This window comes from Lathamus discolor, chromosome Z, assembly GCF_037157495.1.
Source record: "Lathamus discolor isolate bLatDis1 chromosome Z, bLatDis1.hap1, whole genome shotgun sequence".
Classification (NCBI taxonomy): Eukaryota; Metazoa; Chordata; class Aves; order Psittaciformes; family Psittacidae; genus Lathamus; species Lathamus discolor.
In genome coordinates this window covers 98,053,758-98,078,088 of record NC_088909.1, presented here as the reverse complement: position 1 = coordinate 98,078,088, position 24,331 = coordinate 98,053,758, and the positions used below count along the sequence as shown (strand labels likewise).

At 37.6% G+C, this 24,331-nt stretch overlaps 1 protein-coding gene across 4 annotated transcripts in view; it reads left to right on the top strand.

Annotated features, from left to right (window-relative positions):
* The window catches only part of NIPBL (NIPBL cohesin loading factor), a 159,418-nt gene that overhangs the window by 98,261 nt on the left and 36,826 nt on the right, over positions 1 to 24,331 (top strand). For all 4 annotated transcript variants that reach the window (XM_065661218.1, XM_065661216.1, XM_065661217.1 and 1 more), the window contains 6 exons: positions 11,831 to 12,013; positions 15,579 to 15,776; positions 15,957 to 16,028; positions 16,111 to 16,200; positions 17,321 to 17,424; positions 21,094 to 21,180. In XM_065661218.1, coding sequence (XP_065517290.1) covers positions 11,831 to 12,013; positions 15,579 to 15,776; positions 15,957 to 16,028; positions 16,111 to 16,200; positions 17,321 to 17,424; positions 21,094 to 21,180 — 734 coding nt within the window. The remainder of the gene's footprint in view (positions 1 to 11,830; positions 12,014 to 15,578; positions 15,777 to 15,956; positions 16,029 to 16,110; positions 16,201 to 17,320; positions 17,425 to 21,093; positions 21,181 to 24,331) is intronic.

The window sequence follows — 24,331 nt, the reverse complement described above, 5'->3', positions numbered from 1 at the left end:
TGTATGCAGAAAGAGGAAATGAACTGGTAAACAATTGGCTGGAATTTTCAAATTAGTAATATGAACAGGAAATAATTCAGTATAGTTTGTAGGTTTGATTTTTGGTGGATAGTCTCTTCTACAGTTATAACACTTTATATATAGGATTGGTTTTTTCCCTGGTTCTCTGATTTTGACTAATTTGGGTTCATACTGAAGTAGATAATTTCACATTGTGAAATCAGTGTTACTGACTGGTCAGGGTTCCTTTATTTTTTAATCTTCAACATTTAAAGCATTTGAATTTCACGCACAGTTATGTTATATGTTGTCATGTCTCAAAATAGACAAATCAGGTGGCAGGGGAGAGGATTTCAGCTGTATTCAAGAAGATTTAGGAATGCAGTTCCAGGTAGATCATGAATTTGAGATAAAAAGATTTTCTTATGTAGTTGATCTGATAAGAAATAATGTAGAAATTATCTTGGGGAATGTATAGCTATGTTTATGTACATGTATACAACAGAGGTGTTACCTGTATAATGAATTTATTATGCTACATCAGTTCACTCTTAAAAACTTAAGAATTCAGGACGTGTATTAGTTATTTGTAAGACATTAGCCTCCTTGTTAAATATTTGCTCTTTATCCTGGAAATATCAACATTTTCCATGTCCCTATCTGTTCAGAACAGATAAAATTTCCATTTCTAATAATAGGCATCTAGAGTTAGTCATAAAATTATGACATCTTTGTTGTCAGTTTAGTCTAAAGATTTCAGATTAAACCTTTATGTTCCTGATAGGGAATGCTAAAAACTTTCTGGTGGAGCTCAGCTCTAGTCTTAGAAGGATAGAGTTTGAATTCACACAATTCTGTGTGTGGAAAACCACTAATTTTTGGAGCCCTCAGAGTCATATGCAGTGTGTTTATGCTTTCTAAAATGTTTCTGAAGTATAATTTTTGTAGTCTGTATTTTATGTGGTCATTTATATAGAATGTTTTAGTAGCTTGTAAAGGTTTTAATAGCTCTTGTCTGATTAGTATGACTAGTAGATGTGCCACACATGAGCAACACATTGATTTTGAAGTCAGGTTTATAAATTTTTGCATTGTTTTTATGTATTTTTTGTTTTATAAAGTCATGTATTTCTTATATACTCTAAATAACTTGGGACATATTTTCCAGGGGAAAAAAAAAGCCTGAGTCTAATATCAGTCTTTTTGCTATTGTATTCAGAACAAGGTTCTTAAAATGATACTAGAAATAGGTTTTGTTAAAAGAAGAATGTTGTAACTATGTTTCTCTCTTACAAATGGTTTTGAGCATTCAGCCAGGTAGATTTTGGAAAAAGTGTCTTTGAACTTCAAATTTTCATGTGTATTTTCAGTTTTATGTATTTTTTCCCCCAACATCCTGGTAACTTACTTCCTAGGATATACAGTATGCACTAAGTAGGTGAACTCCAGTGTTTGAAGAAGTTCATAATTTATGAAAGTATCTCTTCATAAGTTAAAATCTTATTTGTCAACAGCTGACTGATACAGAAAATACTCATGCCATAGCCACAACTTCCTCACTCCAAAAGAGAGAAACACTGTTCACTGTCTTATTCTGTGCCATTTTTAGTTCTAAACATTTTAATACAGTAGGAAAAGTAATTTTCATAAACATTCTTTATTTAGTTCATCCTATATTTCTTAATAGATTGTAGCAGATCTTTTCTAGTGTTACCTTGTAGCATCATTATTCTACTTCTCACATCCCTCTTCTTCCATGTAGTTTAGTATATTTTACTTTGTCTTTCCTTATTTTACTTGCTTGTATTTCTTATCCTTTGTTTTTTGCTTTTTCATCCATCCCTCCCACAAGAAAATGTCTTCTCCCTGCTTCGTCACATACAACATCATTGCTGTGATTTATCTAAAATCCAGTTTGAAATACAATTAGTTCAGCTGCTTCAAAACACCATTTCAATAGTCGTTCTGTCTTAAGGCACTAATACTAATTGATTGTAAAGCTCAGTAAAGTTGACTCATTTTAAGCTAAAATTAATGTGTTGTAAAGTGAAAGCCTATACAACTTTTTACATTGCTTCTATAAATTTTTAATCTGAAACCCATACTTTATTATGCATGTGGGTAAGCCTTGCATTATACTGCAAAAAGGCAAAGATTTTAATCAAATTATAGACAGGTTTGAAATTTTGTGTTATTATACAAATGGGAGGGATGGCTATCGTACACAACCGTTAATATTGAATCATCCCAACAGTCCCTTCTGGTGCTTATGATGAAGAATGAACTTTTTTCTCTCTCTCTCCTGGCTTTTAAAAGATCCACTCCAGCTCCAAGAAAAGTTATGGAAGTTTTTTTAGTAGTGTATTTGTTAAGGGGTCTTACAGTGAAATTTTGTGGCCTATTTTGTCTGGGTCAGAATGAATTGTAACACGTTTTTCTTCTGGTTTAACATCTGTGAATGCCTTTATCCTGGTTTTATTGGAAATGCGTGTTGTTGGGGGATCCATGAAACTTTTCCTTTTGAGTTCGTGCCTGCAATGAGGAGGTCATGTTTACTATCCTTTCTTTTCAGAGCTTCAGCAAATACCTTTTCTGCTGCTTCTTAGAGCTATACTAATCAGCTGTGTTGGGATGGGAGCTGTTAACAGTTCCACAGTTGCTGCATTCTGAATAAGAACATTTTACTTTGTTAAACTGTGAAACAGATACGAATAATGAGAGAAACTGTAATTGCCTGTGTAAGGACATTTCTGAGTTGGTTTGTAATATGTTTGAAGGATCGCCTTTCAAAATTAAGCACCGTACATGTAATTTAAGTTTTAGTTCTAGGACAAATGAGTGTGTTTATGCAGAAACACTGGGTTTTCTGGTATCACCTAAAGAGAGTTTGTTGTTAAAGAGAAAAACCCAAGTCTGATCTGAATGCTACTCCTTAATTGTGTGAATTGTTGCATGGTTTTATTATAGGTACAACACAGAACTTTACATGCCAGTTTTTGTGGCTTAATGCAAGTCTTCCTAAATATACTGCATTCTCTGATGGTATGATCTGAAATTTGAGTGGAGGTTTATTGTTTTGTCCGAGGTGCTTTTCGTACTCATATTCACATATTCTTACAGCATCAGCTAAAAAATTTACTGCTTAATCATCTTCATGTCATAGAGGTAAAACAATGCTTCTAGATTTTCCTGTGTCCTTTGCTTGTGTATTGTTTGGTTTGGGGTTTTTTTTGGGGGGGAAGCGGGTTGTTGTTGGTGGTGTTTTTTTCTGGTTTTTGATTCCAGGTGACTTTTTCAGATCCTGTAGTAACAATAATTCGGCATTTGTGTAACATGACAGTCTGTCTTTGAGATCTAGCACTGCTGGAAATAGTCTCACTTGTGAAGCAGAGTAATCAATTAGTTGCTCATCTTCTAGCTAGGAGTGACAAGAAAGGGAGTATTCCAAGATGAAAAGTTGTATCCAGATTGTGTTGTCCCAGTGAGGCAACTTGTGATGTCTCTCATAGACTTCTAGTTAGCACAGCAGAGCTGCTCACAAATACTTCCTGGTAAGGCTGAAAATTGGACAGAAAGGGCGTATCAGTTTTAAACACTTTTTTAAATCTTTCATGTACGGGGCTTCTGAAAGGACAAAATTGTCAAACCTTTAAAAAAATTGCTTATGGATGTTAACACATCAAGAAAATTTTAGGGTTCAAATTTGTTTCCAAACCCAATTCCAAAATAACAATCTCTTGATGCTGAAATAGGCACTATTATAACTCACCAAAATCAGTGAGGCAAGCAGCTGTGCTGCAGGGGAATAACTAGAAAGGAAAAGGCTGCAAGTCAGCTTGCTTACAACAGATGGTGGTTTTGTAAAGATTACCATTGTGAAAGCCCATAATGCCACAAATCTGAAATTTGAAATCACTGTCATGGGGTGGGAAGATCAGAGTAATAACCCACTAAGCATGTCACATGTGCATGCACCACCAGGTATCAAGCACATCATTAATTTCTCTGAAGTTCTACAGAAAATTATGCCACATTTCAGAGATAAAAGGATATATTTCATGCTTTACAGCAAGAAGTATGTTATGATTCTTCTCAGCTGAAGTTTTAGAAGCTTCTCTTAAGATCTAAGTTTGACTAGAATTTGGGGTTTTTTTGAAAAAAACACTTTCTTAAAAATTCTGCTGTCTTCCTGGTTTTCCCCCTTTCTGAGATATTAATGACTACCTCTTTTCAGCTGAACTGGCTGTCCTTTTTCAGCATTTAAAGGTGTGTTGGGTTTGCAGAGGATCCATCTTAATATATATACTCTATCTGTTTGTCCCTGATTAATTTTGTTCTCCTTTCTTGATTAAACAGTTTAAAAAATGTTCCAGGCATTGTTTAGTCAAAAGCCAAAACCAGACTATGTATAGTCCATTAAAGTCTAGGAAGATCTCATTTCTCTAGCATGCTTTGCATTAGAATGTATCACTCCTGCTTGGCAGGGACTTTTAAGGTATGATGTGTCCATCTTATCCCAGAAAGTGTATTGAGATTTTTATGGGCTTTTTACGTATTCTGTGGGACCTTTTCTATTTAGTACTTGTTTTGCAGAAGTAGATCTTGGATAAACTGGTAGGCAGCAGGAATTCAGCCACTGCACACTGGAGTCCTTTCCTGTGTTATCTGTGATCAGTGCAATAGGAGACATTTTTAGCACAGTGTGGCTGCTTTAATTATTTCCTATTTTGGTCTTTGCCGCTAAGGTAAATATTTTGATTTTTGCTCCTAAGTTTACTCTGGGTAGTTAAGAGTGAACTTCACATGTTGCACATCTAGTTCTTAGTCACAACAATAAACTTGCCCAAAACTACAAATTTCATTGTGTTTTAGTTCATCTGAAGTGTGATGCTTTGTCTGTTTGCAGATTTAGGAGTTCATTGTTTAACTAATTCATTTTTGAAAAATTACTTTGTCCTGTGTGAGTGATAGAAATTTATTACCTAATTTGTCAGAGCAATTTGCTGAAAGTCTGAACCTGTCTTTGATTCATGGATGTGGATGCTTGATCAGGTTCCTCTTACTTCTGGGAATAGCTAAGGCTATTTTGCATAAGTAATTTTTGCAACAATGCATTGTAATATGTAAAAATGTGGGCCAGCAATTTGTCTGATGTCAATTACAATATGCAGTGTTGTCTAAGTATGTAAGTTATTCATGTGTCTTAAGTATCTAAATATGGATGTTATTCTTAGCTTATGTGCAGGGATACGTGTTCAAAATTTTTGGTCTGAATTTTCTTCTAAACAAAGGGTTAATTTGGCAAAATACAAATAAGGAAAAGCCTCACGTTTGCATCTGGTAAATTAACTTTTCTGTTGCTTGACATTTTGGCTGGTTATGTGTAAGAAAATTTAAACTGTTTACTTGAAATTTGGAATTTAGTTTTGCCTCATGGAAGCATTATCAATAAAAAGAAAAGGATGAGAACTTTTTTGTTCTTCAAATTATTGTTGGTTTTATCAAATAAATGTTCTTTAAACAGATGTACTATTTCATTATCTTCTGAGCAACTTTCGCATAGTATTTTATATTAAAAGCTGAGACATCAGCAATCTTTCGTTGTTGCCTATGTAATTATTTTGAAGAAGCAAAGCAAGAGGAGCTTCATGTGTTATCCTCAATGGTAAAGCCTGAGAATGTTTCCATGATAATGTGAGGAAAAAGCAGATGCTCTTGACGTCCTATAGTCACAGATCAGATGTAAGACATGGTATTTGTTTTATTTATTTTGTTTGCTTATTCTCCGCAAAGATCTTGGTTGCATTGTATTAGTTGCATGGGAGTTTTATGGGAAGAAAAATTATAAAGTGTAATTTGAATTTATTTAAGATCTTTTTTCCTTAGGTGGGACCCCAGTTAATCAGAATACATGGCTGGGAAAACATACCTCTCATAAATTTCTGATTCCGAACATTAATAGTAACAGAAAATTACATGCTGTGTTTTGCAACTGTACAAAACACCATAACTTTTTAATATAATAAGTTGAGTTGGCTTAAATTTCAATGCATATATTCAAAAGCAATGACAGCAAAATCCAAAAATGATCCCCTGGCACTGATTCATGAAAGTCAGGGGGTTTGTGCAGCAGTGCATTTAATTGTCAAGTCTTGCTCCATTTTGCTCTGATTACTGCTGTATTTTTTTGTGAAGTGTCTTGCAAACCTAGACTGCTCTAGCCTCCTTTCATCAATTTTTATAAAGATAAAAAGCCAGTGAATAGCAATAAAGAATAAAATAACATGTGGTTGTAGTGTCACAGCAGTCGAATAGCTTGAGGAAATAATTGATGACAATGTAAATGTGAATTCTCTTGGCATCTTTGGAGAGCACAGTTTGGGTATATTCCCTGCTGTCTTCCTGGATCTTTCAGGATGCTCTTTGGAAATCTCTTCCCTCCATCAAAAAAATGTTTCTTACTTTTAAGAGTATTTTGTACTGTTGTAAAATTCTTCTTGAATCTGTGTTATTTAGCCTTGTGCAATGATGACCTTTGTTGTATCATGGAATTACTCTGTTGCTGTGTCCAAACTCTTCTCTGACCTACCTACCTGGCTGGGTCCCATATTTCAAGGCCAGAGCTACAGACACCAGAGTATAAGCAGGGACTCTGAACCTCTTCTTTTCTTTAGTCCAAGGCTGGGAGCTTTTCCTTTGTGCCGGTTTTGGGGCAAATGAGGAAAAAATCTTTTGAAAGATGTGTTGAAGAAGATTGTATGGAATGACACATTTCTTCCTAACACTGTTTTTCTCCTTTATGCCAAATTCATTGCAGCAGAGAATCCTGTGGATGCAGTCCCTTGGGTGGTAGTGAGGGCATGTCGAGTCTCACCACCCTCTTAATGGTGTGTGCGTGTGTGTGAGCTGAGCTTACCATTCATGGATGTAGTCGAAAATGAGGATAAGGGGCTCAGTAGAGAGTTATATCCTGTTTATAGGATGTAGCTTGTAGCTGTATATCCTTCCATAAACTTCAGTGGGGCAGGAAAGAGGAGGGCTGCTAGAGTAAATGCCACTACTTCTCAGATTATTTTCACCAGTATTCATTTGGTGGTGTGTTTTTCAGCTGATAACATGGTATTGAGGTAAAAGTGGAACTTCAGTCTTAACAAGCAGATATAGTGTCCTCATGCCTTAAATTTCAATTTGAGAAAAGGATTGTGATTTTCCTTTTTCCCTTTCTATTCCTGAAATTCCAGGAAACAGAATTATTTGGAGGAGTGTGCAGCTGGTGGGCAAGGGACTCTTATCACCAAGGACTCAGCGCAACATCCTGGAGCATTTTAAGGGAGATCCTGGTCTCTATATAGAAATGATATAATAAAATTTGCACTCTGAGGATAACCAAACATTTTCAGTTTTAACCAGTAAACTGTTCATTTTCAGCAGATAGTCATGTGGCCCTTTGCATTGTGGTGCTTGAGTGCTAAAATGTAACAATACGTAACTATTTTAAAAGGGTGTTTGTTTTCCAAACATCTTTATAAAGAGGGAAGTACTCTTTTATCCTCCCTTTTTCTTTTAGTTCTTTATCTAAAATAGAACCTTATCTGTATGAGTGCTGACCTAAGCATCACCAAGCATCATACCCTTTTCCATAGGTGCTTGCTTGACGTTATTATATCAAGCCAGGTTAAACTAATATGAATACACTGATTGCTATGTCAAAAAAAAAAAAAAATTGTGCTGTCCGTATTGAATGGATTCAGTAAAAGTTCATAATGATGTTACCTTTTTTTTTTTTTTCTGATGTTTAACCTCTCTTGAAGGCATCCATGTGCCTGGATCAGAGAGATCTGTTTGACTTGCAAATTAAAGGCAAAGTGATTTTGGATCCTTCTGAAGATTAGAGATGCTTAAATACTAGCTGGAGGCTGTTCTACAAGCTTGAAAGTACCCGTAAGGTTATGAACAAAAAGCAGTGCTGAAGTTTGAATCAGATCTGTGCCTGCCTATTCTTTTTCTAAGCCATATGTGGCAAAAGAAAATACTACATCCACTGCATGTTTCTAGAAATCTTTCTAGTGTACATGGCAAAACCCTTTGAAAAGCTTCCCACATTAAAACAGGATGTGGAAGGAAGGTTGCAGACGGATGCATTTTTAGCTAATACTCCCTGACTGATCTTTAACTGTATTCGATTTTGTCAAGAATTGCTCTGTGAGGAAACAAGTATCTTGGTGGTCAGTGGATATTCAAGTGGCAGCTCAAGGTTCTTAAATACCTTCTCTAAGAAACCTTTTGACAATAGCCATCAAACCCAAGAACTTGCTCTTCCTCCAGCAAGCAACTAGTATGTAACTCATGGACAGCATTGCATGTGTGTTCAGAGAAGCACTAAAGTGGCTGTTCTTGAATGCAGTTCATTGAGATGAATTGTTCTACAGCTATTCTGACTTACCCTTCAGTTTCATTAATGTGGAGTTTGTTAGCATGCTGTTCTTTACAGCGAGACAAAGATTTTGTAATGATACTTTTCTTCTGGCTTGTTTCTTTTGTTTTGATTGTTGAAGCAGCTTTGAAAATATGTCCACTTCAGGAATATCGTGTACACTGATCACGCACTGTAAAAAATTGGGTTATTGCATTGGTGAAGGCAGTTATTCAGAAAGCCACTATTTTGGGGCATTCTTACTAACTTGTGCAGTAACTTTTTAGTATTTAGCTATTTAAAAGCCATGCAAACTAGAGGCAAATGTAACTGTCTTAGCAAATTCAGCGAAGAAATTGAAAAACTGGAGGTGATTGTGCGTGGTTTTTGTAGATACTTTCAAAGGGGTTTGTGCTGTATATTATACCTAATGGTTGTTGACATGTGACTGGATTCTCCTAACTATTCCTTTACTACCCTGAGCAAATAAACAGTTCCTTTGTTACAAAATATAAGGTATAAAAGAAGGAATTTATTAAGATGTTTCTAGTGAATATTGGGTGACCCTGATGCCACATAAGTGATGGAGGAAAATGAACATTAACAAGCTCTTGATTGGAGTCCCATAGTACATAATACTCCTGTATTTCTTCAGGAAGGATGGGGGGTCCTTTTACATGCACAGTCTTGCTCAACTCCTTTGTACTGCATGAGTAAAACTCATTTTAGAAGTTGTTATTTACAGTCTTCAGCAGCTGAGGAAACTGGCCCTGCAGCACACTGCTTCAGGGAGCATTGTGACAGAAACAAAAACTTTAAAGATAGGTTGTAGAGAACTTTACAATAATTCCATTTGTTCTCTTTTCTGTTGTTCCAATTGAATAAAGAAATATTTGCATATTTTCTAATAAAAGAAAAAAGGATAAGCTTATAATGCTCCATCCCTGGCAGTGTTCAAGGCCAGGTTGGATGAAGCCTTGGGTGGGATGGTTTAGTGTGAGGTGTCCCTGTCCATGGCAGGGGGGTTGGAACTAGGTGATCTTGAGGTCCTTTCCAACCCTAACTATTCTATGATTCTATCTGGAATATCTGTAACAGGAGAGCACAAAGCATTAGGTGCATTTCGCACTGGAAAACATAAATTTTTCAGAAGGACATGAAGTTATTTTTACAAATATTCAAATATTTGCTTTTTGTTTGTTTGTTTGTTTTTGTTGTCTAATTAATATTGTGGCAATTGATTTATTTTTAAAGATTGATTAGTGTTCTACCCTGGGAACAAAGTCAGTAAGGAAAGCAAGAATAGATACTTCTTGGAGGCAGGAGGGTAGTAGCCTGTGATTTTTGTTTGTTCTTTGGAGATTTAATGCAACTTTTGTTCCTTTACTTACAGCTGACTTTTGCAATGTCTTTGGCCAGATTCGCTGTAGGCTTTATGTTATGTGTGTAGTCCTGCTGATTTCAATGAAATTACAAGCAGTGCAAAAAATTGAGAATATGCGTTAGAGAAGCAGGATATGAGGCCATCTAGCAACTTCACCTGTGGAAATTGTCTTAACATATGTGTTTGGGAATTTTCCTGTAGTCTGGGCCTGAATGTAAGGGGCCTCCTTGGGCACTGTACAGGCGTACAGAAAGAATTAGAGAATTAGTATGGGAACACCACTGCTCAGGTGCACAGCTCTGTGGCATCCAGATTAGACCTGGCTGTTATCCAGTCAACTGCTGGTACATACAGAGGAGTGATCTGTCCATGCTGGCATACTTCTGCCTGTCTTCAATCAAATGCCCAGCCAGCAAAGAATAATTGTGTCACAGCAGTGTGGTCACCCACATTGTGAAATGTTTTCTAGCATTTTCAAAAGCTATATTGAGAATATAGGTAACCTTGGCAGGTAGAGATTGTCTAGGGATGGCAACTTAACACAAATGTTAAAGAGTGACCACAGCATGAGGGAAGCAGGTACAACTTTTGCTATTAGTTTCAATTTATAGGTGTTTTCCTGTCTCAGTTAGAAAAGCCCAATATTTTAGGTAAAATCTTCTTTTTAGATGCACTTAAATGAGATGACTTGCTGAACATAATATGAATTGTAGCAAAATAATTCTTTGATCATCACTTGCATTGCTTGTAGGCATTTTTTATGAATGTAGACATATGTGAAACAAGTAATATATGAGACTCCCAAAAAATTTTGTTGCTGGAAATGATTTCTCATATTAAGGCTTTTCTAATTCCAGTTGAAGATCTTTAAAGAGGTAAAGAAAGAAAAACACTAATCTTGGGTTAGAAGATAGGATATGAATGCAAATAAATTTTAGAAAGTTATAGTGATATAGTGAATGCAATTAAAAAGTGAATTAGCATCCGGAAGATGATTTTTGGAGGACTCTGTGTGTGTGTGTGTGTGTGTATAGCAATTTGGAGGTGATTTCCTCTCTAAATAACATAGTATGTCTTGGGAAGGAGAGAGAGGTGCTTATGGCAAAGATGTTGGTTCAGTTGTTGAAAAACGTTAACAGTTTAGTCTCATAATCTTCAAATATGTGCAATAGGTTCTTTGATAGATAAGGGTAAGATGTTGAATAAACAAAACCCCAAGAAATGCTTTTAAATTAATTTGGTTTCTTTGTATCAGTTGTAAGAATTTTGACTGTAAATCTCCGTTCTGACTGTATATGGGTCTAATCGTAGTTCAAAATGGGATGAGAATGGTGTGATATTGCCCACCTGTTTACCTCTGTGGAAAAGAAACATGATGTTGTCCAGCTAGCTGTTGGTCTATATTAAATAAAAATCTTTCAGCTTTGCTGTGTGACAAAATCAAGTGCAAATCTGGTTTACATTATAAACCTGCAAGTAGGACTTCAGAAAAAAAAACTGAACCAGAGGTTGGGTTGCCAGTGATTTGGCCTGTATTTAGGGATAAGACCTCAGAGGTTCTGCCACAGATTGTCCCTCCTTACTAGAAAAGGGAAAATAACTGTCTTGTGTACACTAAATAGTATGAATGAGAATAAGCACAACTATTAAGGAGGCACAAAGAATCTTTTAATTTACTTACACTGTTAGAAAACCTTGTTCAATTCAGAGGATGAGCTGAAATTGGGCTAAATTTTGCGTAAGTAGAGGAGGGATGTCTTTTTACAGAGGATATTCACCAATTTGAATTTGTTTATATGCCTGACAGAATAGTTTACGGAAGGAGATGTGTATGCAATTTGTTATGCTAATTTCTAATTGTAGTGTGAACAATAAATACAACTTTAAAAAGAGATGTCAAATACATCCAGGTATATCTAACTGTGATATTCTTAGTGGATATACTTTAAGTGCTTCCTGAATAAGGACTGTAGTGTTAGGCCCTTATTTTTATCTTCAGGTTCACATTTGCTCTTCTTACTCTCCATTAATAGGTAGCATAGATCAGTCAGTGTTAAAGGAGTTGCCTCCTGAGCTCCTGGCAGAAATTGAATCCACCATGCCACTTTGTGAACGTGTGAAAATGAACAAGCGCAAACGTAGCACAGTTAATGAGAAACCAAAATATGCTGAAATCAGTTCTGATGAAGACAATGACAGTGAAGAAGCTTTTGAATGTAAGTAGTACATATTAATATTTAACTTTTCTGAAAAGATACTTCTTTTTTTAAGTTGGCTATTCCAAAAACTTATGAAAAACAGGTCTCCTGTCAACTACTTAGGCACGAATCCTTTTTTTCTTTTAAAAGAAAAATTACTTGATTTCATTTTGTCACTCAACATGAAAGCAGCTGTATCTTAAATTTCTTTTCCTAATTACCTTATGGGAAACCGCTGCCTAGATTTTTATTCTTTTTTTCCACCTGTAGTATGAAGCATTTTTAGCCAATCAGATTAAGGAAAATATCCCTTAAAACAGCACTGAAAACTTGTATACAAAGGTATGCAGAGAAAAATTACAGTAAATAGATTTCAAATTATTTTTAATAATTAGTGAGGGATTTCTGACGTGATAAATTGAGAATCTTACTGCCTAGAAGAGTTTTTTCTGTTATTTCTCTGGCATAATGTTTGAAAAACTGGAGTTGTTTTTGATGGGTTTTCAAAATGCCATTTACTGATGATGCTCTTCTTGAATTAACTATTTTCAAAGGAAGAGAGGAAGATTGTAGTTGGAATTTTGGTGCACAATCAGATCAGGTTCCTAAGTGTCAAGAAATTATGTGCCTCTAGGTTAGAAATGGATTTCCTACTTGCTAATAATAGGATCGGTAGTCAGTCTCTATGGTAGTCCAGTTAGCCAACGCTGAAGAAAAACTATTAAAACAGACGAATCAGCTCAGTCTGAGTTAACATCTTAGCTGTGTTACCCATGCAGAGCTGCAGAAGTGCTTATTGCTGTTGACCTGAGCAGGAATCTTGCTTATCATGCTTTTTTTCCACAGTTAAACTCTTTACACCTTTGCTTATATAAACATTTCATTGAACATTTGTAAAACATAATGTTTTGCTTTTCAGTCTTTCTTAATGTCTAAAAGAAAAATATTTGTTTATTCTGCTTTTTAATATGTTTCAAGTTCTTATCCAACAGTTACGCAGTGCTTATGAATACATTCACATAAAAATTGTAATAGTGATACCTCTGATCTTACTTCTTCTTTGCTTGGTTTTACTTTTAATTACAACTGAATAACACTGCTTTGAGTGTGAATATGAGATCTTGAGGTAATTTGTAATCAGTCTTGATTATGGCAAAGGCTTAATGATATTTTACTTATGTGTACCGTATCATATCACCTGTTTATAGTGCTAATAATCTGGAATGGTGAATTTAAAAATAATATGGAATTACTTAAGTTGGTTGGGAATGGAGAGAATTGTCAAGAATTTCATAACCTTAATGCACGAATTAGCCATAGTGGCTGTTGAAATTCTTAAATATAAAGTAAAGCAAATTAAGGAAAGCTTTCACATTAAGTATATGCTTTGAGAGATTCTAGGTTCATTATATCCACTCGAGATCTGGCTGTCATTCTGAACAACTGAGTAAGGACATATGGTTTAAAAATAATTTGCAATATTTCTCAAAGGGTACTGTAGAACTGAATTGAATTAAAATGAGACAAAATGATTAAGGAAATGAAATATTTGTGACAACCACACTGAATGGATTTGTATTCTTACAAATGAATATTTCAAAATTCATTTGGTTGTCTAAACTTGAACTTAAAAAAAATAGTAATTTTTATAGAAGAAAATAAATTGTTTCATTTCATGAAGAAAGGATATTCCATTAAATTAAACTATTAGAAATCAAAAATTGGTGGAATCATTCTCATACAGTAAGTGCTAAATTCATTACTGCATAAATGTTTGGCAGAATTCAGAAAGAAATTGGGTATTTATATTCTGAATACTTTTTATTTATGTACAAAATCGATAGTAACTCTTGCAGTGTTACTAATACTTACATTTTTAGTCAATTTTGTATACCTCAGGATAAATTCTGTAGAGCACTGATTGTGAATCATGTTCCTATGTTCATCTTACTTGCCTTGCAGAGCCAGCATGACTGTCGCAGAGCCTGTTTTGTCATACAACAGTAAAAAATAGTCAATGTAAAATACTGCTGGAAAGTAGAAAAAAAAAAAAAGAAATTATTTTCTCATGGAGGTGTAGCTGGAGTCAGAATTCGTCCTGCAGAGCTTAAATTGATACTAATGAGCAGTAAACTGTGGAGACAGATGTCATCTGCCTGCACAAACTACTGTCTCATGGGGGAAGATGAATCAGTTCAGATGTGTGAAGTCTTTTCTTCTAAAACACACACTTTCTTCTTCAATGTGCTCACTCCAGGTATCCAGAATGGCCCTCCATTGCTTTAATTGCAGTTAAGTCTCAACCATTTTAGACAATGTTAGTACTTTGGGCATCATGAGCATGACTGTAGTGCATTCACAAGAAAGTCTGGTTGAGAAGCAGTATAGTACAACTGAAAGCCTGAACTGAGTTATTGCCTTAAAGACTTGTGTCAACTCTGTGCAGACATTTTTTACTACATTTTTAGAAGTGGAAGCTCTCTAGGGTGCAGTAGAGAACATTAGTATCACCTCAGTTTTGGTTTTGTTTTGGGTTTTTTTTTTCTGAACAAGAGCTGACTATTGACTGTATCCTAGTGTGTTTATCAGGTGTGACTATATCCTGGTATTTCCTATGCTTCCCAATAAATTGTCATTGTAGGAAAAACTTGTCAGTTTTGTTCTAGTCCTGAATAAACACTTGGAGCTCAGAAGCAACCCTGTGTACAGTCATACCTCTCTAAACTTCAGGAGATTTTGGTAGGAATACACAAGATGTCAGGACTGTCTTTGCAGATTCACAAGCTCTACTTAGTCTAGAATCTGATGTTTGCAACTGTTTTGATGTGCACAGCACATTTATCTCAGTTTCTTCAACATCTAGTTCTTCTGGGCTTTTTGGTCCCGCCTGAAAACAGGTTATAATAACCTTCTGCAGTACTGACTTGGTGTCTGGCCCAGAATTGTGACTCCAGCTTTCTCCTTTATTCTGAATTTCCTGCACTATGTATCAAGACAAAATTTTAGCTGTTTTGCCAAAACAGAGTATCTTTAAGCCACTAAATTACCAAGTTTCATTGGAACTTGCTATGTTAAATAGGTAAAGCAATCACTGAATTGGAATATGAACGCTTGGATAACTGAAGAAATTGTCTCAGTGTTCTCTTATGAAAGATGTAACTTATTTTGATTTGTTCCACTTTCCTTGCTTCACTTAAAAAGGATAAATGCCCTTTAAATTTATGTTTTTAAATGTTTCCTGGTATCTTTGCCAGTGTCAGGCACAGCTTTCATGTAACAAAAAAAAAAAAAAAGAAGTTAGAATAACACAGTAACAGAATTGGGTATAATAGTTTTAAAGTATTCACTTCTTTTACAGAACAGCTATAAGGTAGTGTTTCACTTGCGAATCACAGAATCACATAGTTTGGAAAAGACCTTTAAGACCATTGAATCTGACCATGAACCCAACACTGCCAACTCCACCAATAAACCATGGCCCTAAGTGCCACATCTACACATCCTTTAAATATTTAAAGATGTTTAATTTTGAGCTATTAATTTTTTTTTTTTTATTTATAATGAAAATGGATTTCATTTCTAGCTTCTCGTAAAAGACATAAAAAGGATAGAGATGAAGCTTGGGAGTATGAAGAACATGACAGAAGATCTTCTGGTGATCATAGGAGAAGCGGTCATTATCATGAAGGAAGGAGGACTTCTGGTAGTGGCCGTTACCGTAACCGCAGTCCCGATGACTCTGATATGGATGATTATTCTTCTCCCCCTAGCCTCAGTGAGGGTAACAGATCATTTTAAAAAACCAATTTTGTTCCATAATACCAGTGTGTTTTTAATGGACATGCTAAACATTTAAAAATAACCCATCTTTGCATGCAGTAATGAATACAAGTGTGAGAAATGTAAATAATTCTGTATTTAATTTTTGAGAAAGTATTTGTTTCTTTATCTTCATAATTAGTGGCTAGAAAAATGAAGAAAAAAGAAAAACAAAAGAAGAGGAAAGCTTATGAACCTAAACTAACACCTGAAGGTAATTTTAGAAGAGGTATTTTCTACAGTTTGTGTTTTGTGTTTCATATGTAAACTAATTTTTTTTTTTTTCTATTCACTAGAAATGATGGATTCCTCAACTTTCAAAAGGTTTACTGCTTCAATAGAGAATATTTTGGAAAATTTGGAAGACATGGATTTTACAGCTTTTGGTAAATTTTCAAAATGTTTTTTCCCAGTAGAAACACAAGAAACGCTAAAAAATGTGTATATCAGTATTTTCGAACTTTCTACTCGGTGATTTAATTGCTTGTGACACATGATTGGGCATACTGCTTTTATGTGGCTTCCACCTTGAGGGGTTGACCTTTCAATTTCACTTGCTGCTGCAAGAAGATCCTCCTTCCTGCAAAAATCATAGTGAGACAGCTAATAGTCCCTTGGAGTGGAAAGGATATCTCTTTGAGATGTCATGAGAATGTTACTGTTGTGTCAAACGTATCTTTCCAAACAAGACTGACATAAGATAGTTATCCTGCTAATAATGTCCAAGGCACGTAATTTTGCATCTGTTGTGGCTTTTAACCAAGCAGAGTTTGATTATTCAACTCAAGTAGCCGAGTCTTTATGTGTTTATTGCTTAGCTGCTGAATCACTATATGCTCCTTAACCATTTCAATGGGAAGCTTAGCATAAGTGTCTGAGGAACTAGTTCATTTTGACCAAGGTGGGTTTCTGTTGAAATGGATAGAGCATTTGGGGTGTTTTTTTCATACCATTTTTGTCACAGTATTAGAACAAGGGGAAGAGCACAGTAAACAAATCACTACAGTTCTTAAAGCAGTAGTGTATACAGCCTTGGATTTGAAAGTGAAGTTGTTGGTACTTTCCTTGTCTGTAGTATCATGGGTTTTTTCTAAAGGTAAATAGAGTTAAGACACAGTGTATCCCAAGATGCTTAATTTCATATGTGGTTTTCATCTACTGCTCTTCTGCAGATTTGACGTTTAGAATTAGGGCAATAATCATTTAAGATTTATTTTACTGAAATGAGGGTGATGGCACAAGAGCTGCAATAAATGGATTTTTGCTGTATTAAAAATGGATGCCTCATGTTAGGCAATCGTATTTAACAAGCAGTCATTTAACACAACCAAAAGTTGTCATCAGTTTTTACTAGATGGATCTATTAGAGGTTAACTATTTGGAACTATTAGATGGTAGCTATTTGGAAATCAGTTGTTTTTCTCCAGTTATTTTTTTTCATATTGGCTGCTTTCCTTGAAGTTTCATTAGAGATATGACTAGGGTTGGTTTCTTTGTTTTTTAAAGGTGATGATGATGAGATTCCACAGGAATTGCTACTTGGAAAACATCAGCTTAGTGAGTTGGGTAGTGAATCTGCAAAAATCAAGGCAATGGGCATTATGGACAAGGTAATTCTTCATAGTCTTTAACTCTTTCTGATCATATAATATTGATAAATACACAAAAACTTATGTCCCCTGTTATAACATTCCACCCTTTTCAGCTGTATGTGTGACAGTGTAAACAGTTGTGCTTTTGCTGAATTAGCTGAAGTGCTCAAATGTTACCACTTCTTAACCGTTACTTTGTCTGAAGCTGAGCCATTGTTGAATGGTCCTTCTCTGTGTCAATGCTGGCTGTATACCGGTACATAATACCCATGCCTGAGCAGTAAAATCTAAAATAATTAGTATACTTTCACAAATGCACGTCAGCCTGTAGGCTTTGCTTCTTATGGCTGAGGTTGAGCAACCACAATAAATCAGAATCTGCTGGCAAAGTGAAAAAATTAACCCTTTCTGATGTGCGCCATTGGTGCATTGTCCAGACACCATTACAGTAAATTGCATGCTTCCTCCCTCTCTCCAAAAAAGGACTTTCAAACTTACAAGATTTAACATGGCCGGTGGTAAAAAGATTCATTTTCTCTAGATTGCATATCGTGGTTTCTTTGCCATATTCTTCCCAACTTCAGAGGAACTTTTTGTTGATGCAAACTGTTGGTATTACATCTCTAGAAAGAATGTTCTTTGTTATCCTTTCACTTTCCTGGAACTCCTTTCCTTAAGCTGTTTTATATTCAGCTCTTACTCTGCCTGCTTCTGACCACTTATGTTTATGAAGTGACTGTGAAACTAGGTTTTCCTTAATCCAAAATCTAGAAATTCTTCCTAGGCTTGTCTCCAGTCTCCTCACCTTGCTTTATAGCATATTGTCAACCTCAGTGTTTCTTTTTCCTAATAGTCCTCACCCTTAGCCTGTCTTCTATTTTTCACGCATACGTACGTACATAAATACATCCCTCTATATATAAAATCAGAATTTTATTGCTTTTAAAGGTGAGTGCCAGTAACATCTGCATGAGTGAAACTGGCTCTCTTGAGTTTAACATATTAGAATACATTTCCTCAGGTCATACGATAGTTAGGGTTGGAAAGGACCTCAAGATCATCTAGTTCCAACTCCCTGCCATGGGAAGGGACACGTCAGACTTAATCATGTCACCCAAGGCTTTGTCCAACCTGGCCTTGAACACCGCCAGGGTGGAGCATTCACAACTTCCCTGGGCAAACCATTACAGTGCCTCACCACCCTCACAGGAAAGAACTTTTGCCTTATATCCAATCTAAACTTCCCCTGTTCTAAGTTTTAACCCATTACCCCTTGTCGTGTCACTACAGTCCCTAATGAAGAGTTCCTGCCCAGCATCCTTATAGGCTCCCTTCAGATACTGGAAGTCTGCTCGGAGGTCTCCAAGCAGCCTTCTCTTCTCCAGGCTGAACAGCCCCAATTTTCTCAGACAGTCTTCATACGGGAGGTGCTCCAGTCCCCTGATTGTCTCGTGGCCTCCAACTGTTCCAACAGTTCCATGTCCCTTTTATGTTGAGGACACCAGAACTGTACACAGTACTCCAAGTGAGGTCTCACAAGAGCAGAGTAGAGGGGCAGGATCCCCTCCTTCGACCTGCTGGTCACGCTCCTTTTGATGCAGTCCAGGATACAGTTGGCTTTCTGGGCTGCGAGTGCACACTGCTGGCTCATGTTCGGATTCTCATCAACCAACACCCCCAAGTCCTTCTCTGCAGGGCTGCTCTGAATCTCTTCTTTGCCCAACCTGTAGCTGTGCCTGGGATTGGTCCGATCCAGGTATAGGACCTTGCACTTGTCATGGTTAAACTTCATGAGGTTGGCATCAGCCCACCTCACAAGCGTGTCAAGGTCCCTCTGGATGGCATTCCTTCCATCCAGTGTATCAACCGAAACACACAGCTTGGTGTCGTTAGCAAACTTGCTGAGGGCACGCTCAATCTCACTGTCCATGTCACCAACAAAGATGTTCAACGAGACCGGTCCCAACACCGATCCCTGACGCACACCACTCGTTACTGGACTCCAGCTGGACATTGAGCCATTGACCACAACTCTCCGTGCGGCCATCCAGCCGGTTCTGTATCCACCCAGTGGTCCACCTATCGAATTGATATCTCTCTAATTTGAGACAAGGATGTAATGTGGGACAGTGTTGAATGCTTCGCACAAGTCCAGCTAGATGACATCAACTGCTTTACCCCTGTCCATCAGTTCTGTAGCCCCATCATAGAAGGCCACCAAATTGGTCTGACAGGATTTCCTCTTAGTGAAGCCATGCTGGCTGTCAGCAACCAGCTTGCTGTTTTGCATGTGCCTTAGCATGCCTTCCAGGAGAATCTGCTCCAAGATTTTGCCAGGCACGGAGGTGAGACTGCCTGCTCTGTAGTTCCTTGGGTCATCCATTTTCCCCTTCTTGAAAATGGGGGTTATATTTCCCTTTTTACCAGCCATGAGGAACTTCACCTGACTGCCATAATTTTTCAAATATGATGGCCAGTGGCTTAGCAACTTCATTTGCCAGCTCCTTCAGGACCCGCGGATGGATTTCGTCAGGTCCCATGGGCTTGTGCATATTCAGATTTGTAAAATGGTCTCTAACCAGATCCTCTCCTATAGTGGGGCTAAGGTCTTAACTCTCACAGTCTCTTCATCTGCCTTCCAGGGTTTGTTTGGTGTGCTCAGAGTATTTGCCAGTGAAGACTGAGGCAGAGAAGTCCTTAAGACCCTCTGCCTTCTCCAAATCCAGGGTAGCCAGTTCTCCTGATAGCTTCTAGAGAAGGTCCACGTTGTCCCTAGTCTGTCTTTTATTCGCTACGTACCTATAGAATCCCTTCCTGTTATCTTTCACATCCCTAGCCAAGTTTAATTCTAACTGGGCCTTAGCTTTCCTCATGTGGTCCTAGCTTCCCAGACAACATCCCTGTATTCTTCCCAGGCCGCCTGTCCTTGCTTCCACCTTTTATAAGCCCCTTTTTTCCTTTGAATTTTCCTCAGCAGCTCCTTATCCATGTAAGGAGGTCTCCTGGCCCTCCTGCTGCACTTCCTTCTAGCTGTGCCGCAACTCTCCTGAGCTTGTAGCAGCTGATCGTTGAATAGCAGCCAACAGTCTTGGGCCCCCCGTTGCCCCCTAGGGCTGTATCCCTTGGAACCTTATTAAGGAGGTTCCTGAAGAGGCCAGAGTCTGCTCTCTTGAATATTCTACAGATTATTTAATCATAATTCTGTAGATCATTAAGTGAATTTGATTTACTTTTTTCAACATGCTATTTCTTTAAAATTTACACAAATGTAAGGAATACTTTTCTTTTTATGAGCAGGTAAGTATCTTCATGTTCTACTTGTTTATGGAATTCGGATTTTCTTCTGATAAAACTTTATACAGTCGGTTTGAATTTGTTACTGATACTTTGATTTGTCAATTTCTGTTTTAGAAGTAAAAGTGTATAACTATACATTAATGACAGTCATGCAATTTTAAACCTTTTTCTATAGATTTTGCTGTTTGAAAATGCAGTTTGTTTGCAATCTTAGAATATATTTCACCTAATTTAATTACATTATCATCATTCACCTTATTTCAAATTGCCTACAATATCAGTGCTTCAGATTATATAACAATTTCTATATCATCCATGAGTATTCTTTTCAGCAATTTGGAAGCCTTTATGTTCCTGCAGTTTTTTGATGTGTTTCTTTTCTTGTTTTAGCTCTCAACAGATAAAACAGTAAAAGTCCTGAATATTTTGGAGAAGAATATTCAAGATGGATCAAAGCTTTCTACTTTACTTAACCATGTGAGTTTCAAATTACATGATTTCTCAATATTGTGTACAATAGAGTTTTCTTTACTTGAGTCCTAAATAGTGAGAGCTTCAAATACTTCGTATGTGTGAAGGATTTTCTAATATAGTATGTATGTAATCAAGATTGTCAGATTTTAAGATTTGAAGTAAAATTCATTAATCGTATTTTTTTTCAGTGCTAAACTTGTTTTATCATAGTACTAATAATTAACAGCTGTATTGGGACAAACTGGGGGGGGGGTTCAATTTTAAATATTATGGTTTGATCCTGAAATATTCATGGTAACTGGTGCAATTTGCATCATTGGTCATTTCTTTGCTACTTCACCACACGTGCATAAAACATCCCTTACACAATGAAAGATGTACTAGAGGTTTCACACAGAATGTATTCTTCAGAGCATGAAGAAATGAAACTTTATTTAGGTCTGTTGTTAATGCTGCAAAGGTAAAACTGTCAATGTAAACAAAACTGTCAGGAAGTCTAAGATTTTTCCTTTTTTTTGTGATACACCTAAGATAAATGGGGATTTAGAGTTTTAGTGAGATTGATATGATGATTGATGACACTCAGTTAATAGAATGGCAAAGTTCATATGCTACCCTATAATTAAAAAACAAGGGAAAAGACTGACCACTTAAAAGGGTTTCCCACTGTGACAAATTCTGTAGATAATAACGCTTTTGCACTGGTGTACAGCGCTACTGCATTGGCTGTAAATTCTCCAGCAAGGGTAATGAATAGTATGGCGAGCCTTTCATTTGTTTTGTAGTCTGATGCCCTATCTTTTCTGAAAATAACAGAGTAATGCTTTTTTTTTATATTTAAAATTTTAATATAATTTTGGAAGTCTCATGGGAAAGTGTACTAGGCGGTAAAGGGGCTCAAGATAGTTGGTTAGCATTCAAGGACCGCTTCTTCCAAGCTCAGGATCGGAGCGTCCCAATGAGTAGGAAGTCAAGTAAGGGATCTAGGAGACCGGCGTGGTTAAACAAGGAGCTGCTGGGCAAACTCAAGTGGAAAAGGAGAATCTATGGATTATGGAAGGAGGGGCTGGCCGCTTGGGAGGAATATAGGACAGTTGTTAGAGGATGTAGGGAGGCAATTAGGACAGCTAAGGCCTCCTTGGAACTCAATCTTGCTAGTCGGGTTAAAGACAATAGAAAGGGCTTCTTCAAATACATAGCAAATAAAACTAAAACAAGAGGCAATATAGGCCCACTGCTGAACGAAGTGGGTGCCCTGGAGACAGAGGATATAAAGAAGGCAGAGGTGCTGAATGCCTTCTTTGCCTCTGTCTTTACTCCTGCAGACTCTCCCCGAGGGCCCCGGATTTCTATAGCCCCAGAAGGAGTCAGGACAAAGGAGGAGTTTGCTTTGGTAGATGAGGATTGGGTTAGGGATCAGCTATGCAATCTGGACATCTGTAAATCGATGGGTCCGGATGGAATGCACCCACGGGTGCTGAGGGAGCTGGCGGAGGTCATTGCTAGGCCACTTTCCATCATCTTTGGTAAGTCGTGGGAAATGGGCGAGGTGCCTGAGGATTGGCGGATGGCAAAGGTCACACCAATCTATAAGAAGGGCAAGAAGGAGGACCCGGGTAATTATAGACCGGTCAGCCTTACCTCCATCCCTGGAAAGATGATGGAACAACTTATTCTTGACTCCATCACTAGGCATATCAAGGATGAGGGGGTCATTAAGAACAGCCAACATGGTTTTATGAGGGGGAAGTCATGTATGACCAACCTTATAGCCTTCTATGAGGAAGTGACTAGGTGGAGGGATGATGGTAGAGCGGTAGATGTGGTTTTTCTTGATTTCAGTAAGGCATTTGATACTGTCTCCCACAGCATCCTCATAGATAAGCTGAGGAAGTGTGGGCTTGACGATCAAGTAGTGAGGTGGATCGAGAACTGGTTGAAAGGAAGAAGGCAGAGAGTTGTGGTCAATGGCGCAGAATCTAGCTGGAGGTCTGTGACTAGTGGAGTTCCTCAGGGGTCGGTGCTGGGACCGGTGCTGTTTAATATTTTCATCAATGACCTGGATGAGGGAACTGAGTGCACCCTCAGCAAGTTTGCTGATGACACAAAACTGGGAGGAGTGGCTGACACACCAGAGGACTGTGCTGCCATTCAGCGAGACCTGGACAGGCTGGAGAGTTGGGCGGGGAGAAACTTGATGAAATTTAACAAGGGCAAGTGTAGAGTCTTGCATCTGGGGAAGAACAACCCCATGTACCAGTACAGGTTGGGGGTTGACCTGCTGGAAAGTAGTGAAGGGGAAAGGGACCTGGGGGTCCTGGTGGATAGGAGGATGACCATGAGCCAGCAATGTGCTCTTGTGGCCAAGAAGGCAAATGGCATCTTAGGGTGCATTAGAAAGGGAGTGGTTAGTAGGTCAAGAGAGGTTCTCCTCCCCCTCTACTCAGCCTTGGTGAGGCCGCATCTGGAATATTGCGTCCAGTTCTGGGCCCCTCTGTTCAAGAAGGACAGGGAATTGCTTGAAGGAGTCCAGCGCAGAGCCACAAAGATGATTAAGGGAGTGGAACATCTCCCTTATGAGGAGAGGCTGAGGGAGCTGGGTCTCTTTAGCTTGCAAAAGAGGAGACTGAGGGGTGACCTCATCAATGTTTACAAATATGTGAAGGGTAGGTGTCAGGATGATGGAGCTAGGCTTTTTTCAGTGATATCCAGTGATAGGACAAGGGGCAATGGGTGTAAACTGGAACATAGGAAGTTCAACGTTAACATCAGGAAGAACTTCTTTACTGTAAGAGTGACAGAGCACTGGAACAGGTTGCCCAGGGGGGTTGTGGAGTCTCCTACACTGGAGATATTCAAGGCCCGCCTGGACAAGTTCCTGTGTGATGTACTGTAGGTTACCCTGCTCTTGCAGGGGGGTTGGACTAGATGATCTTTTTAGGTCCCTTCCAACCCTTGGGATTCTGTGATTCTGTGATTCTGTGATATGAGATATTGCACGTCATATATTTATTTCTACACTTCCTAGTCAAAATAATATTCGAGCAAGAGCAGAGTTCTTGAGTTTTATTAAAAAAAAAGTGTTTGATCTGCATAGAGTGGTTATGTTCAAAAGGAAGAATTTCAACTTGCAGATAAAAACCAGAGACACATT